The 16,980-nt window shown below is 40.5% G+C and overlaps 1 protein-coding gene across 2 annotated transcripts in view; it reads left to right on the top strand.

Moving 5' to 3' along the window:
- The window catches only part of ADAMTSL1 (ADAMTS like 1), a 918,974-nt gene that overhangs the window by 746,707 nt on the left and 155,287 nt on the right, over positions 1–16,980 (top strand). For both annotated transcript variants that reach the window (XM_063455242.1, XM_063455243.1), the window contains 3 exons: positions 4,317–4,367; positions 9,748–9,952; positions 11,086–11,233. In XM_063455242.1, the coding sequence (XP_063311312.1) occupies positions 4,317–4,367; positions 9,748–9,952; positions 11,086–11,233 (404 nt within the window). The remainder of the gene's footprint in view (positions 1–4,316; positions 4,368–9,747; positions 9,953–11,085; positions 11,234–16,980) is intronic.

The raw sequence follows: 16,980 nt of genomic DNA, 5'->3' as shown, positions 1-16,980 counted from the left end.
ATATTACTGTGACGCTCCAAATGCCATATAACTTAAAGGAACACTATGGGGTCAAGAACACAAACATGTATTCCTGACCCTATAGTGTTAAAACCACCATCTAGCCTCCCTAAATATGGTAAAATCTTACTTGTATTCAAATCTGCTGCTGCTGGCTCTGCCCCCGATTTGCCTGCTTGGTTGCAGGGCCGCCATCAGGGCATGACAACCGCAACGGTTGTCATGGGCCCGGCGGTCCTGGGGGGCCCGGACTGCTCAGGTCGTCCGGGCCCCACATTCAGTGGGAACATACCGGGTCGCAGGGGGTCCTGCGACCCCGGTATGTACCCACTGGGCCAGCCTCTTCTCCTGGGGGGCCCAGCAGCCGGTCACCTCAGGGCCCCCCAGAGGCTGACCCTGCTGACAACCGGCGGGCGCGCGAGGGAGCACTCTCCTCTGAGTGCTTCCTCTTCAGCTCCCTCGCGCACTGTACTGATGTCGGAGCCGGAAGATGACGTCATCTTCCGGCTCCGGCATCAGTACGCGGCGCGCGAGGGAGCTGAAGAGGAAGCACTCAGCCAGGGAGAGTGCTCCCTCGCGCGCCCGCCGGGTGTCAGGACATTTGAGTGAGTGAGGGGGGGGGAGGGAGGACATTTGAGTGAGGGGGGGGGAGGGAGGACATTTGAGTGAGGGGGGGGGAGGGAGGACATTTGAGTGAGGGGGGAGGGAGGACATTTGAGTGAGGGGGGAGAGGGAGGGAGGACATTTGAGTGAGGGGGAGGGAGGGAGGACATTTGAGTGAGTGGGGGGGGAGAGGGAGGGAGGACATTTGAGTGAGTGGGGGGGAGAGGGAGGGAGGACATTTGAGTGAGTGGGGGGGGAGAGGGAGGGAGGACATTTGAGTGGGGGGGGGAGTGGGAGGGAGGACATTTGAGTGGGGGTGGGGGGAGAGGGAGGGAGGAAATTTGTATGAGTGGGGGAGAGGGAGGGAAGGGAGGAAATTTGAGGGAGTGGGGGGGAGAGGAAGGGAGGACATTTGAGGGGGAATGAAGGAAATTTGAGGGGGGAGAGGAAGGAAATTTGAGGGAGGGGGGAGAGGAAGGAAATTTGAGGGAGGGGGAGAGGAAGGAAATTTGAGGGGGGAGGAAGGAAATTTGAGGGGGGAGGGAGGAAGGAAATTGGAGGGGGTGAGGAAGGAAATTGGAGGGGGAGAGGAAGGAAATTGGAGGGGGAGAGGAAGGAAATTGGAGGGGGGAGAAGGAAGGAAATGAGAGGGAGGGGGAGAAGAAGGAAATTGGAGGGGGGGGAGAAGGCAATGAGAGGGAGGGGGAGAAGAAGGAAATTGACGGGGGTATGGGGAGAGATTGACATCCATCACACACACACAATGCACCCCTTGCACACAGAAAAACACACAATGCATTACACACAGACACACATACACAAGCAATGCATCCCTTACACACAGCAACAAACAATGCACCCCTTCCACACACTCAGTGCATCCCTTACAGACACACACACACTGCATCCCATACATACACAAACTCACCTTGCAGCCCTTACACATACAAACACAGATTCACACAATGCATTCCTTACACACATCAGGACATCCCCCCCCCCCTGTGTAAAGGGCCCTCAAAAAATGGAGCTGTTTCCCATTCTCCCAGAACATTGATTTTTGTGACCACAGTTACAAACCGCCTCCAGAGAGCCTGTTCTACACCAGACCAGTGGAGCCAGACGGCAGCTGAAGCCCATCATCATCCTCATCTGGTTGTAAGTAGGCAATCTAGTATATTATTCGTGGCACTAATCTCTAATTTACCTCACATTAAAGGGACACTATAGTCCCCAGAACCACTGCAGCTTAATGTAGTGGTTCTGGTGTCTATAGCCTGTCCTTGCAGGCCTTTTAATGTAAACACGGCGGCACTGCAGCACTGTGTTAGTTAACATGGCAGATCATATGGGTGGCGCACTGTGATGTCACATGGGGGGGCGGCAAACTTTACTTTTGCCTAGGGCGGCAAAAATCCTTGCACCGGCCCTGCAGACACTGCATGCCTGTGGGCGGACTCGGGGGGGGGGGGGGGGGACTCGGGTGCAGGCGCCGGGGGGCCCAGACCTTGAGCTGTGTCAGGGGCCCCAAAATTTCTGATGGCAGCCCTGCTTGGTTGATATCATCCGAAGTGATTCTCTGAGCCATTCACAAAGCTTTCCCGTAGGATTGGCTGAGATTGTCAAGGAGGCAGATCAGGGGCAGAGCCAGCACAAGCCAAACACAGCCCTGACCAATCAGCATCTCCTCATAGAGATGTATTGAATCAATGCATCTCTATGATGAAAGTTCATTGTCTCCATGCAGAGGGGTGAGACACTGAATGGCAGTGCTGCACAGTGTGCAGCATTGCCACACAAAGCACCTCTAGTAGCCATCTGAGGAGTGGCCAGTGGAGGTATCCCTAGGCTGTAATGTAAACATTGTATTATCTATGAAAGGACAGTGTTTACTGTAAAAAGCCTGAAGGGAATGATTTTACTCACTGGAACAAATACAATAAGTTCTAGTTGTTCTGGTGAGTATAGTGTCTCTTTAACAGACTGCATAGAGAATCAGTTAAAACAGCATGTTAAATTTGATGAGAGTCCAAGAACAATTACTGAATTAAACATACATTATGGTGCACATGTAAATTGATGGAGTAGAGACAATCTTGGCTGTTGTTTTTCTAGGTTATCTGGGTTGTATATGTTGAAACTCATACAAATTGCTTTTAGAAGTAGAATTCTAAGTTTTTGATTGTCACAGCAGCTACACAACACAAAGTAGCCCGTTGTGTATCTCCCTCCCCCGCCATAATGGCTGTTTATAATCTGTAGGGGGAAGTCTCATCTTTCTTCATACAGATTTAAAGCTGTTTCTTTAGCGTGGTCTCTACTTAGCATTTGGCCATTATCAGGAGTAATAGCAAACGTATAGCCTCCAGTTGCCAGGTTTTTTAATGCACAAGTCAGCAGTCAGTTTAACAATTTCCAGAGCACGGGGATGGCTTCCTGGTATAAAAAGGGCCTCACACTTTGATAAGGCAGGAAGGAGCCCCTAATGGGTTACTGTATCATGTTATTTTTTTGTTATTCAGATAAAACTAGCTTTAAAAAAAAAATCACTAATGTTTACTTAGTTGCTCAGGGGACAATTTTTTTTGTTGTTGCAGCAATACATGGTGGGGGGGGGCGGGGGGTGGGGGGGAGAGGGAAAGAGGAGCCTGTTAGCTGGATTTGGATTGTTTTATCAGGACCTGATCCTCAAGTGGTGAATAAATCCATATTGTCTGAACAAGCATTAGATATTTTTCTCTTTTAATTTAAGAGGTCGTTTTAGTTCATGCAGAAGTTTGGCGGCTTTCACAGGATGTTACCAGCCATTTTTCCTCTCAGCCTGTCAGCACCTCTGGATCATGCAATTCTTTTGATTGGGTTTACAATATAATGAGTTCTGTACCACAGCTTTTGCTATCGCATGCAGCGTCATTCAGTAGAGATTGTATTCATCCTCTTATTATGGGGCTCCAGCGAAGATTTAAATGATGTAAACCAAGACTCTCTGTGCACCCTTTACCTCAGAAATATTTATTACAGTGGTTAATATTTTCCACTTGAGCATTAGCTGTGGTTTGAGTGAAGTGGACCAGGTCAGGTCCTGTCATAAAAAAAAAAAAAATTATAATAATGAAGAAAATTCTCCCCTATGTTTGAACGGTAACGGGGTCCATATTTCTAAACCACATTGAAACTAACATGTAACATTTTCTTGCTACCATAAACACTGGTGTATTGCACTTTTCATATACATTATTGGGTAGTTCAATAGCTTTGTGTTTCTATTTTTCATATATATTTAACTTTACACACTGTCAGGTCACTGAACGTATTAGTGACAAAAATGTTTAAAAATAGGATCTAATGCCCTTGCTATATAAAGTCCATGGATATTTCACATTATGTCAGCTGGACAATCCTACCTGTTGTTTCTATCAGTGGGACAACCGTGAATTATCCAAATGTCAGTCCAACAACTCAGATGTGTCTCATTTGGAGTTATTTCCAGCTCATTAAGAAAGTGAAGCTCGAAAGTGTTGATATGTTCAGACGAAGGCCTCAGATTAGTGTATGAAAAAGTGTTTACTTGCAGGAAAGTATTGGTCATCAACATTATCAAGCCTAGCTCATCGGGATGGAAACCTTATCTAAAGTGCAGTCATGTAGCTGTAGTTTATTGTTTTATTGCGCTAGTGCTCACTTTGTGATGATGTTGTTTTTCACCCTTACAGTGATGGTTACAAGCAGATTATGCCCTACGACCTCTACCATCCTCTTCCCAGGTATGTCAACTAATCCTACACTCTAGTATCACGTGGGGGCATATTTGCAGGATTGTAATTGTTGTCCACATTTTAATGCATAAATCTGTACTACAGTGATTAATTTGCTTCCAACACTTGCTACACATTTTGGGATTTTATTTTTAAATTTACTATAACATGAATGAGTCCATATGTTCCTGGGGGGAGGAGGGGGGGAGGGGAATCCTCCATATATAACCTACTACTTAAAATTGTGGTGGCTACAGTGTTAATAAGACACTCCAAGCACTATAACAACTTTTGATTTTTTTACATAGGTTATGGTGAAAAGAAAGTCCCCTGTCTCCCTGCACACATTTGTTATAGCTTCACCCCTCCTGCCCCCCCACCCCAGTGGCAGATATCACAGGAAGAATGAGCTGTAAACAAACCTAAAGTTGCTGCTATGTTTGTAACAGGAATGCCCCTGGGTATTCACAAAACTGTGACTAGAGCTGCAATCACCTTAGTTAGTGGTTCCATCATATTTTCATCTTATCTGATTATTGGAATTGTTGTTTAGTATTGAACTGCATGTACTTTAAACCCTTGTTGGACAGATGTTTAGAGCATAAGCTAAACTTCCAATGAAAATAAATTGAGCACCTTACTTGGCAGGAACACTTGCTGACATCTTGGTCTGGCAGGTCCTCTTCTGAGCCTATGTCACCATTGTACTCTCACTAATGCGCTAGAGTACAGCACTGATGTCTATGGAGGATCGAAACAGCGGGATCCTCCATAGACACAACCAATTCCATGCAGCAGCTGTCAGTGGTGAAAGCTGTCGGGATTGAAAATTAGACTCCACTCTGGGTCTAAGAAAGTTAGGTAGAGGAGAAATACTGAGAGAAAGTAGTCCTACTTTGTCTCAGTATATCTCTTGACTATGTTGGAGTTTCAGTGAAATTCGAAATTTGAAAGTCGAAATTAGTATTTTCTAAAGATTCTATCTTTATGCAATACTAATTTTTCAGAGGTGGTTGGGGGTGACAGTGGTGATTTAAATCCCACATATTATAGGGCAGCACTTTTCATGTGCAGCCCATCAGTAAGTATAAGATATGTTTGTCCAGGGAAACATAGCAACCCTAAAAACAGTCTACTAGCAGCTATAAAATGTACACAAAATGTACTCCAATATTCCTACATGCAAATATTGTTTTTACTAAAGGAAGGAAATAGGGTGGGGGAGGGGGGCTATTTAGGCTTGTTTTGCATTTATTAGTTGGTGCTACTGTAAATCATGTATGTGAACAATAACAAATTATATTTTATACCATTTTTATCAAGGTAAGTCTGTAAAAACATGTTTTCACTTATTTACTTCCACACAAACATTGTTGGATTGGTTTGCTATTCAGCAGAGTTTATTACATTTTGATTAGATTGTAAAGTTCCAATAATTGGTTCATTATGTTTTACCTTTTCCTTGTTTAAATGTTTTACCCACCCTCTACCAGCATAGACTGTGTTATTATAAGGCAAGTGGTTGGATATCATGACAGGCAAGGAGTTAAATATAATTGTAAGCTTTTAGTAAAAGAGAAGAAAGTATTTTTATATAGTAACATGAGTCCAATACTTTGTTGGCTTCTGAAATCCTTTTTTTAATGACCTAAGCTTCCAGGCTGACTTTTCATGAGTGTAAAAATATTAGTCTAAAATCTCATCTTACACTTCTGAAGTCTACACTGTGTTAACTCATTGCATTCTTAAAGGGTGTGAAGTGATTCTCTGGAAGAGTTGGTTATCTCAAATATAAATATGCTCTCAGAATCTTGAGATCTTGGATCTCATTCTTTCTTTAACCCCTTAAGGACCAAACTTCTGGAATAAAAGGGAATCATGACATGTCACACACGTCATGTGTCCTTAAGGGGTTAAACTATGAGGGTTATTCACTAAGGTGAGAATTGTCCAGAATTAAAAGAGAATTTCAGATTTAAGGCTAAAATAGATCAACTGGAGAAATTCTCCAAGTCAACTATGCTTCTGGTTCTGCTATATTGGCCTTAAATTTGAAATTCATTTCATATACACCTTAAATAAAATGCAGTTATCACCCTCGGCCAGTGTAATGCTTCTCTGTGAAGAACATTGAGCACATGGGGTGTAATCATTATGATCAATGAAAAGTTCTTATGGAGGAAGTGCTTCATGGTGCTCCCCTTTAAATCTATATGATTCTTTTATTTTCTTGATAGAACCTTTCCTTAGGATCCAAATTGGAATATAATAGTTTTCTATTGGCAGTAGGTGATATAAAGTTGGCCATATAATTTTAAGTCCTACGCTACTACACAAGATTAAAAGCTATTCGCCAACACAAACCTGGAGGTTCCATGGCACATTCACTTGCATTCACTTGGGGTGAATTACTACACGTGTTCATGTTGATTTTTTTTATTTGGTATAGGGACTGATGGTACTTTAATTGACTGGTCTGGAAAACTTTAGAAACATCTCATGTACAGTTAACTTGAATGGACTGGATCCCTGGTAAACAATGAGTATCTCAGTATTTAGGGCTATGTTTCTAGGCTGCTACACTGACTTATCATATCACAGTCTACATATACTTTTACAAATACAATCACGTATCCTTTGTCCAGACACCTTTTTGAGGTCTAACAGGTTTATTTACTAAAGTGAGAATTACAAAGTGAATTTGAAGTGAATTTTAAATTTAAGGCCAGAGCACACAAAGTGAGTGCATAACTGACTTAGAGAATGTTTCAAGGCGACACTGAACCTCTCTTTTTTTTAATGAGTCTCTACCCAGCGAAAAACATTCACCACTCTCTTCTGGTTAGTTGGAAACTTTGTGTTCCTCCTTCATTTGGATCAACTCTCACTGTACATAGAGTGTGGGAAAGGAGAGGACCATAGCTCATTTAACACGGTTCTTTGCACCAACAACATTATTATTGTTATTATTTATTTTTTTAGGATATGCCAGTTTAGTTTATCCCAACACAAAGCGTCTACTGGAGTTTCCCATAACATTCAAATAAAGCAGACATATATTCTTCAAAGGTTTACTATGGAGGTCTATGCGTAGTGGCAAATTTAGAATTTGCTGGGAAAAAAGACTTGTTTGATCCGCAAGACCAGTATTACTGCTGAATTGTTTTGAAACTAGAGCATTTACTTGATTAGTGTGTACGTACAGCATTGAATTTTACCCTTTAAAATATCTTACAAGATGCATACCTTTACTAATGTGGAAAACATGTCTCCATGCTGGTGACTAGACCTATCGCTAATACCAGACTCCAATAAAAAATAATTCTGCAGAACTAACATAGAGTATTCATATTTCATAGACATGAAAGGGCTTGTCACTCTCCATCAGATATCAAATATTACACTAACTATTATTAAGTTGTATTACCCAATAAAAGCCATCATTGGTATGTTTATATAGTGATATCTACTGTGAGGTAGTATGATTGCTAATGACATACACTAAGTTAAACATCCCATCTAGGCTCCATTTTAAATTCCTGAGTCCAAACGAGTCATGTGGTCTAACAAATGACACATTTTAATAAATGTTGTCTTTGTCTGTCATTATATAAAGGGATTATTATAAAGACTGCATTTAATTGTATTTATTTTATACTTATCCATGATATTAAAGAGGCACTCCAAGCTCCATACTGGTGCTATGAATAAATAAAATATATAGACAAACACAAAAAAAGACCAATTACATAAACACACAACAATAATACAATTCTAATATAAATATGAGGTGTAGGTCTACTAAATGGTGTAAAATTACTAAATCGAAATATGAGAAGAACCACATTGATGGTTCATAGATATAATTCCTCACACAACAGTGTACAGATGTATGTATCTGAACCTCCAAAAATCTAGTACAATATTACAATGTATACCCAAACACTCAAAGCTCACACAGGCTGCACTTGGGCTAAAACTAGATCCATGGTTTGTATTCAGTATAAGGGCGCAACAACTTCTAATCTAGATATAACAACTACTTACAAATTGGATAATGTATCGAGTGTAATCCTATTAAGATAGCTGCGCTAGTATAGGATCAGGCTATGTTGGTCCTTACAATCAAATGGTAATTTCCCTATTGTGCTTTCAAGGGCACTCCTTAACAAAAGCTGTCCCTAGTTTTAAAGGCTCGATAATCACCCACCCAACGGGTCCCCAACCTAAGCATCCATCTGATATCCAAGTCAGATTTAGAGTGAGTGGAGCGGTTTCAATGCCTAGGACCCTTCCGTCTGGTGTCTAAGTCAGCCTGTGAATGAATAGAGCAGGTCGAGCGTCTGGACCCCTGAAGCGCCTTTCACCTTGCGGCTGAACCGACTTCAGCTGACTTTTCTTTGCTTGTTATTATTATAGGGGGGTGCGTATGGACCCCTGAAGCGCGTTTCACCTTGCAGCTGAGCCGACTTCAGCTGACTTTTCTTTGTTTGTTATTATTATAGGGTTACCCCCCATTCAGGAGGATTTCTCTGTATCGGCTCCCCATTCTTCTATCTATTTTCTCTCCTCTTTTCTCTTCTTTTGAGTTACTATATTTTGACAAAGGGCTAGCTTTTAGATGTCAAAAAAAGCTCTGCAGTCTAATGTGGAAATTGCCCTTATGTATCATCTGTATAATCCTTCCAAACTTGGACAGCAATGATTGACTGACCATGTAATTGTGCGTTATCTATACGACTTCAGAGGTCTTTGGATGCCAAAGAGAGCCCAGGCCCCCAGTTGTTTGTTTATCAAACCTCTTTTAAAAATGAAGTGTACTGGTTGTGAGCACTCCTTTAATGTTAAGAAGGCAAAGCAGAGGTTGGTTCTTGACAGAATCTTACGTTGTGTCTATTACAGAGATTCACCACCATTACTGCAAAGCCTTTCTGGATTTTATAATGGCTATTAAGTACAAATCTTCTTTCTGTCTATTACAGAGAAAAGATTCACTACCATTACTGCAAAGCCTTTCTGGATTTTTACTGGCTATTAAGTACGAATCAATAATAAAAAGACATATTTCAATCAGAGATCAAGATTTCTTAAAACATATTTAAAAATAACTTAATTTCACCAAAAAGGCTAAGCATTTTATCCTATGAGCTATGATCCTTGTCTATGCTATCAAGTTTTTCAATCTGAAAACCCTCATAGCCTTAATGGTCAATATTCTATTCCCTGGGTTTATGATGTTAAAATCACGTTGCGGCCAACTGAAACTAGCAGGTATCATTCAGTGCTGGAGGTAACAAACTTCGATTGCTATTTTTAAATTTGGCTTACGGATATACTGATGTCTTGATATCATTTTTCATTACGATTCACTGCCCTTCTTTATTTTTAGGTGGGAAAGTACCCCATGGACTGCGTGCTCCTCCTCCTGCGGCGGAGGCATACAGAGCCGCTCAGTATCATGTGTAGAAGAAGACATTCAGGGGCAAGTCAGCTCAGTGGAGGAATGGAAGTGTATGTATACTCCCAAAATGCCGATAGTACAACCATGCAATATATTTGACTGTCCTAAATGGTTGGCTCAGGAATGGTCACCGGTAAGTAACCAACAGGTTTTTTTTTTTTTACTTTAAAAAAGGCATTTAGAAATAAATGCATTGTGTCTAATTTCCTCCATTTGTGTTGCCTTTCTACTCTGTATTCTTGAATGACTATATTCTAGTCATTATACAAGCAGGCTTGAAAACATTTTGTCGTAATCATTGCAATATGCAATAATAGCAAGCCAGTGCTGTAAATAAATTAGTACAATTGGTTAAGCAGTTGAGAGATTTTTCTGGGTATTAAATTGAGGTTTAATAGATCTTATATGATTAACTGCAAATTAAAATCTGTATGACAGTATACCTCTTCTTTCCCCATAAAATAATTCAGATTATTGGCATGGCAAAAGTATTGCTATAGTCTGTTTTGCCTTATAATCTGGCCTGGTACTTACATCCAACTACTAACTTAAATTTACCAAAGTAATCTCAATACCAAGTATTAAAACTATTATTTAACTTGATGACAATTTGAAAAAACATAATTTTAGTTCATGATATTAGCAATTAGCATTGCAGCACACATTAGAGATCTCAAAAGCAAGACATGATTTTCTTATGTTCTCACTTACTGTTATGCCTTTTTACCAGGTTTGGTGATGGTGGAGGTTTAGTTACTAAACAATGAGTGGTGGTAAATTGAAAACCACTTGACAAAATTAAGGTGAAAAAAAAATCAAATTAATTCTTTGAAGATTTTTTTTGTCTATCTGTTGTATGTTAGTGAATAAACCTTTTTGTAGCTCCATGGATTGTCTACAAGTAGGCAATGAAGATCCCATGAATTGTTTCCATGTGCTGGAAACATATGTGTGGGATTTTAACAATGTTCGATAGGCGTGTAAGTGAAAGCAAGTAATTCATGTTATTATGTTTATTAAATTTTGCATTGTGCCAGCTAATATTAAGGTCTTGTTTATCCACAGTGATTTTAATGGGTTGTGACATACGTTACAAATATTATTAATCTTGTCAGTATAATTTTAAAAACGTTATTTTTGTTCCTTTGGAACGAATGCTTGCTATTTTTTTTTTTTAAATGCCAGACTTACATTGAATGTAAGTGCTTTATACAGTAAAAATAACGTGATCTCTGAGTTTAGTGACTTTATTTATCTATTTTTCAGTGTACAGTTACATGTGGGCATGGGCTGAGGTACCGTGTAGTTCTTTGCATTGATCACAGAGGGATCCATACTGGTGGCTGCAGTCCTAAAACAAAACCTCACATCAAAGAGGAATGCACTGTGCACATACCTTGTTACAAAACTAAAGGTAAGTGAAGAGAAGAAGGGTAATCTCTTAGCAGAAATCCATATAATAAAAAATAGCAACATTCTGGCTGTAAACAGCTTGTTACATAACGTTGGACCTAGCATGTAGTTCATTAAGGCCCCATCTTGCTGCAAGATAGGGTTGAAAAGGTCCCTAAAATAGTTAACGTTATCCTCAAATTACGCAGACATGAGAACTGCATGTGGGGGCTGATAGGAACATGACTTTTGTGTACAAGGATGATGTGGTTAAAAAGACAGGGGGGACCAGTTGGCATCGGACCCATCCCCTATTATGCCATACTTACGCAACAAAGCCTTCATCCCAGGTATGATGGCTAGAGACTTCAAAAACTTAGGATAGGCTTACAACGCATCTGCCAACTATACAAGGGAACAGGGGTCATCACCTTTGACACACTAAGACAGTGGGGCCATCTCACCCCTGCTGATTCTTTTAGATACATACAAATCAGGGATTTTGCGAACCGGGCACACATAAAGATGGCGGCCCGGAAACAGATGATGTTCTTCGAGCGCATCTGCCTCCAAGAAATAATACCCAAAGGCATGATAACGCTCAGGTACGCCCACCTCTGTTCAGAAGCAAGGGACTGGGGCAAATTAGCTTATACGGATCAATGGGAGAGGGACCTAGGAGACACGCTGGAAGGCATAGAGTGGCAAGAGATCTGGGAGGCGAACCATACCTCATCGGTATGCGTTACCCTCCAGGAACAATCTATCAAAACAATGCTTCGCTTGTTCACTACACCAGTTAAACTATACCAAATACACAAGACTCCTACGGATGAGTGCTGGAGGGGGTGTGGCCAGAGAGGGACGTACGTCCACATGTGGTGGGAATGCCCACAGATGATCACATTTTGGAAACAGATACAGGCACTATTGACACAGGTCTTTGGCAGACCTCCAGACCTCGACCCATTTCTCTTTCTATTGAGCAGGACTCTAGACGGCTGGACTAGGCAGGAACAAAAGCTACTTCATAAGATAACCTTAGCAGCCAGGAGGGCAGTAGCCTCAGACTGGCTCAAGCCAGGCACACCACCCATCGCAGGGGTCATCAACAGAATAAAAGAAGTCCACTTGATGGTTGACCTGACAGCCAGAATAAGGGGCACCTCCAAATATTTCCAAAAGATCTGGGAACCCTGGGAAAACTCTAACGTGTGAAACTAATATATAACCAGGCCCCGATGGTAACCCATCGACTGCAGTAGCGGATCCCGCCCCCTACCCCCTTCTTTTCCCCCTCCCCCTCCTATCTCTCAACCTGTGCTCTATCATTCCTGTTTTCTTTGACTCTAGTTAGAAATAACAAAATAGTTGACCAACGTAACACATCCAAGGGAGCAGACACATGGGGCACACGAACATTCAAAACATCGGAAAAAGTAACAGCCGCACAGTCTTTTGCAACACAGGGGACCTGCCAAAGGCAGGACAAGCATGGTACACTACATCAACAAGACAACAAGAGGGTTGCTAGGACCAGGCATCAAGCGCTGTATGCTACTCTATAGCAGCCTCAAATTAAGCTTACGAGAATGTTGGTACAATGCGATACTAGTAACCCCACTGCATGTCTGGTGAACGATTATACTGAACCATGTTATACCTTGTTGAATGATGTAAACCAATGTCATATGGTACCAGACTGTGTATGCAACTCATTGTGTCACGACAAAATAAAGCATTTAAAAAAAAGACAGGGGGGAGGGCAAAAAGGACAAGAGGGAGCGTGAGAAGGTAGAAGGTAGAAGGAGAGCTGAATATGATATCTGTGTTGCGTTGAATGGGATAAGGAAAGAAGAGGTGGAAAGGACAAATTGGTGGACTGTTGTAGCAACCGTGTACAAGTTGTCAGAGGCAGGCATTTAAATTGATGCTAAAGCTACAAATGTAACCATTGGATGTAGATAAAGTAATATATTTAATGTTCCATATTTATTCTAGGAGGCCCAATTCCATAAAATGCTACATTCCTCATAGTCAGAGAGTTATTATTTTGTTTTGTATGATATTTAATATCTGATTTTGGCTTAAAAATGTCAATCGAACTTTCCCAATGTTTCAGTACTGTTAGAAAAAACTTTCCAAATTATCAGTCTACAACACATCCTACACACTATAATTAAAAGTGACGTCTGTACATAAATCATTTGAAAAGTTTTTTTCTAACAGTATTAAATCATTTGGAAAGCTTTGTCAAATCAAGGCTTTTTTTTTTTTTTTTTTTACAATCTATCATTTTCTGTAGTCTTACACATAAACATTTTACCTTACCGCTAATAACAATAATGTGATAATAATGCTGGCAATTCTATTCACAACTCTGAACATTTTTTGTACAAACATATTTTTAACAGCTTTTTTTTTTTTGATGTACTTAAGCCGGTATAATAACTTCCAACAAACAGCCCCACCTCAACCCATCTTAGTCGCACCATCTCTAATGAAGTAGCATGCTGGATATGTAGGAGTAGGCTAAAGCTGGTCCTGATTGTCTGTTAGTCCCTCCTGCTTCATACTGATCAGCCATTGTCTATTTCAGCCTCTAGTTGTTGCACTCCCTTCTACAGGAAGCTAAAATGTAAGTTCTCCTTCAGCCCAATCCTCCTCCGTTGAACTTACACAGAATTCAGGGAGAAAGGACTGAGGGGTGGATGTGCTGCCATTGGCTGTGTGTCACAGCATGTTGTACTGATATCCTAATGATGCTGTTGGAGGTGGAGTTACACCACTGGCAGCATATGGGTTTAAAAAGGGGTTTAAATAAGTGTGTGGAGTCTTTCATACCGAAACTCTCCGTGCTGAGAAGGAAAAATTTTTCCCCTAGTTTGTTGCAAAATTGGAAATGCTTCAAACTGGAGTTGTTTTGCCTTCTTTTGGATCAACAGCAAAAAAACAAATGTGAGGAAGGCTGAACTTGATGGACGCAAGTCTCTTTTCAGCTACATAACTATGTAACTATGTAATTAATGGCCATTATGCTTGAAATAACCCTTTAAGTTTTAATTTGATAATGTTTAAAACGTTCACTTTATAGCAAAAACTTGTACAGGTGTGTCTGCAGAATATTTTGCAGGGGAGTCAAAGTCATAATTTGTATAGGTACTATGTACAGGCAGAGTCACTCTTAGGCCCAATTGAAAGGCAGATTCTGCATGGAAAGGGCAGCTGCCTCCTCTTGCCCTGTGCTGTGGACACCTGTGAGCTTGTTTTTGATAAAGTACTAAAGAACTTTGCCTGAAAACTAAATATAACAAAAATCAAAGGTATGAAATCTTTTTCTTGTGTCACACCAAATCATCACATTTTCAAGGTTTCCTTTTATATTGGGGTCTGGTTATGTATACACTATTTTCCTTTTTTCCTTGATATTTAAAGTTCAAATTCCCATATGCTAAATCGCTACACTTATTTTTCTTTCTGCTCAAATTCCTTAGTGCGTATGCTTCCATTAATTTTCATTACTAATTCATTTTTTTTTTTTAGAGAAATAGTCATAGAAATATTTCAGGAAGTTATTAGAATAATTATTGTTACGTTTCTTTGAAATGCATTATGTCATCTACAATTATTTTGATGTCTGCCTTCTAGGAGAAGTATTGTATATACCTAAGGAAAACGGCTTGCGAGCTGTATGTTCTATGACATCTGTTGTCTGCTTGCTACTTCTGAATGCAAACGCTATTTTCCTATTAATTGTTGCTGCCTTATTACAATTGAATTCACTTCTCTTAGCTTTGCAGATCTTCTACGTCTGCTATGAGATAGAATGGGATGTGAAATGTCTTACTTAACCTTAAAATACTTCCAAATACTAACATACTTTTGCAGTGATACAAGTCAAAATAAAAGATAATCAAAATATGTTATATATTGACAGATGAGTGCATACACATTGAATTAAAGCCTCCTCTACTGATTAAAGCAGCATTGATTTAGAATAGTACAGGTATCTCTTTCCTGCCTTGTGCTTCCAGATTATATTATCCATAAGTTTAAAGCCACTAGTTTTTAGTATGAATTTAATTCCTTCAAAGTATTGCAAGTGTAAGGATCAATTTGTGACATCCCAACTGTAATATATTTGCGTTAATATACACTATACACTGATCAGCCACAACATTAAAAATACAGACAGGTGAAGTGAATAACATTGATTATATCATTGAAATGGCCCCTGTCAAGGGGTAAAATATATTAGGCAGCAAGTGAACAGTCAGTTCTTGAATTTCATGTATTTGAAGCAGGAAAAATGAGCAAGCAAAAAGATCTGAGTGACTTTGACTACCAAAAGTGGTGCAAGGAAGGACAACTTTGTGTCAAGGTCATGGGCACCCAAGGCTCATGATACACGGGGGGAATGAAGTCTAGCCCTCCTGATCTGATCACAGAGAAGAGCACTGTAGAAATTGGGTCCTGACATTTATGGTGATGTTACTTTGACACCTACCACCTACCCAAAGATTGTTGCAGACCATATACACCCCTTCATGGCAATTGTGTGATAGCAGTGGCCTCTTTCAGCAGAATAATGCACCCTGCCACACAGCAAAAAAAGTTCAGGAATGATTTGAGGGCCATGACAAAGAGTTCAAGGTCTTACCTTGGCCATCAAATTCCACAGATTTTAAGCCGACTGAGTATCTGTGGGATGTGCTGGAACACCAAATCCGATACATGGAGGCCCCACTTCCAGACTTGCAGGACTTAAAGGAGCACTATAGGATAGGGAACACAAACATGTATTCCTGACCCTATAGGTTTAAAACCACCGTCTAGCCATCCTGGTCCCCTCATGCCTCCCTAAATATAGTAAAATCTTACCTGTATTCAAGTCTGGAGCTGCTTACTTTGTCCCTGTTTCCTTTTGACCTGCCCACTGCCTGCTGACATCATCAAAAATGGTAGCCTGATCCAATCACAATGCTTCCCATAGGATTGGCTGAGACTGACAAAAAGGCAGATTAGGGGCAGAGCCAGCACAATTCAAACACAGCATCTCCTCATAGAGATGAATTGAATCAATTAATCTTTATGAGGAAAGTTCAGTGTCTGCATGCAGAGGGAGAAGACACTGAATGTTTGGATGCATTTTAGGCAGCCATGACCCAGTAAGGATCTCTAACAGCCATCTGAGGAGTGGCCAGTGTAGTTATCACTAGGCTGTAATGTAAACACTGCATTTTCTCTGAAAAGACAGTGTTTACAGCAAAAAGCCTGAAGGTAATGATTCTACTCACCAGAACAAATTCAATAAGCTGTAGTTGTTCTGGTGACTATAGTGTCACTTTTAAGGATCTGCTGCTAATTTTTTGGTGCCAGTTACCACAGGACACATTCAGAGATCTTGGGGAGTCCATGCCTCAACGCATGAGTCATTTGTTTTCTTTCCCTTTCATTATTGTCTCTTTCCCCTTTAACGCCTCTAATTTTGAAATAAAATATTGCTTGATTGGAATAAATAAACAAATAAATAAAACATATCCAATTTGAGCAGTAGAAACCAATGTATAAGTGGTAAGGTATGTCTGAAATTGCAAGGCATGAGCACAGGTGTAAGTTGTGTTTTAGTGCCCAACAACTGTACAGCAGGGAACTAAAGTCCCAGATTCTTCCCCTAAATTAAAAACGGAAGGTAACTCTTGCAATTCAGCATTTCCTTGCAAAGTGATAGAGCTCTTTTTTTATGTAAACTTGGTATAATATGATTAT

Source organism: Pelobates fuscus, chromosome 5 (genome assembly GCF_036172605.1).
Source record: "Pelobates fuscus isolate aPelFus1 chromosome 5, aPelFus1.pri, whole genome shotgun sequence".
In the NCBI taxonomy this organism is placed as follows: domain Eukaryota; kingdom Metazoa; phylum Chordata; class Amphibia; order Anura; family Pelobatidae; genus Pelobates; species Pelobates fuscus.
The sequence above is the reverse complement of the archived record's forward strand: the minus strand, read 5'-3'. Positions and strand labels throughout refer to the sequence as shown.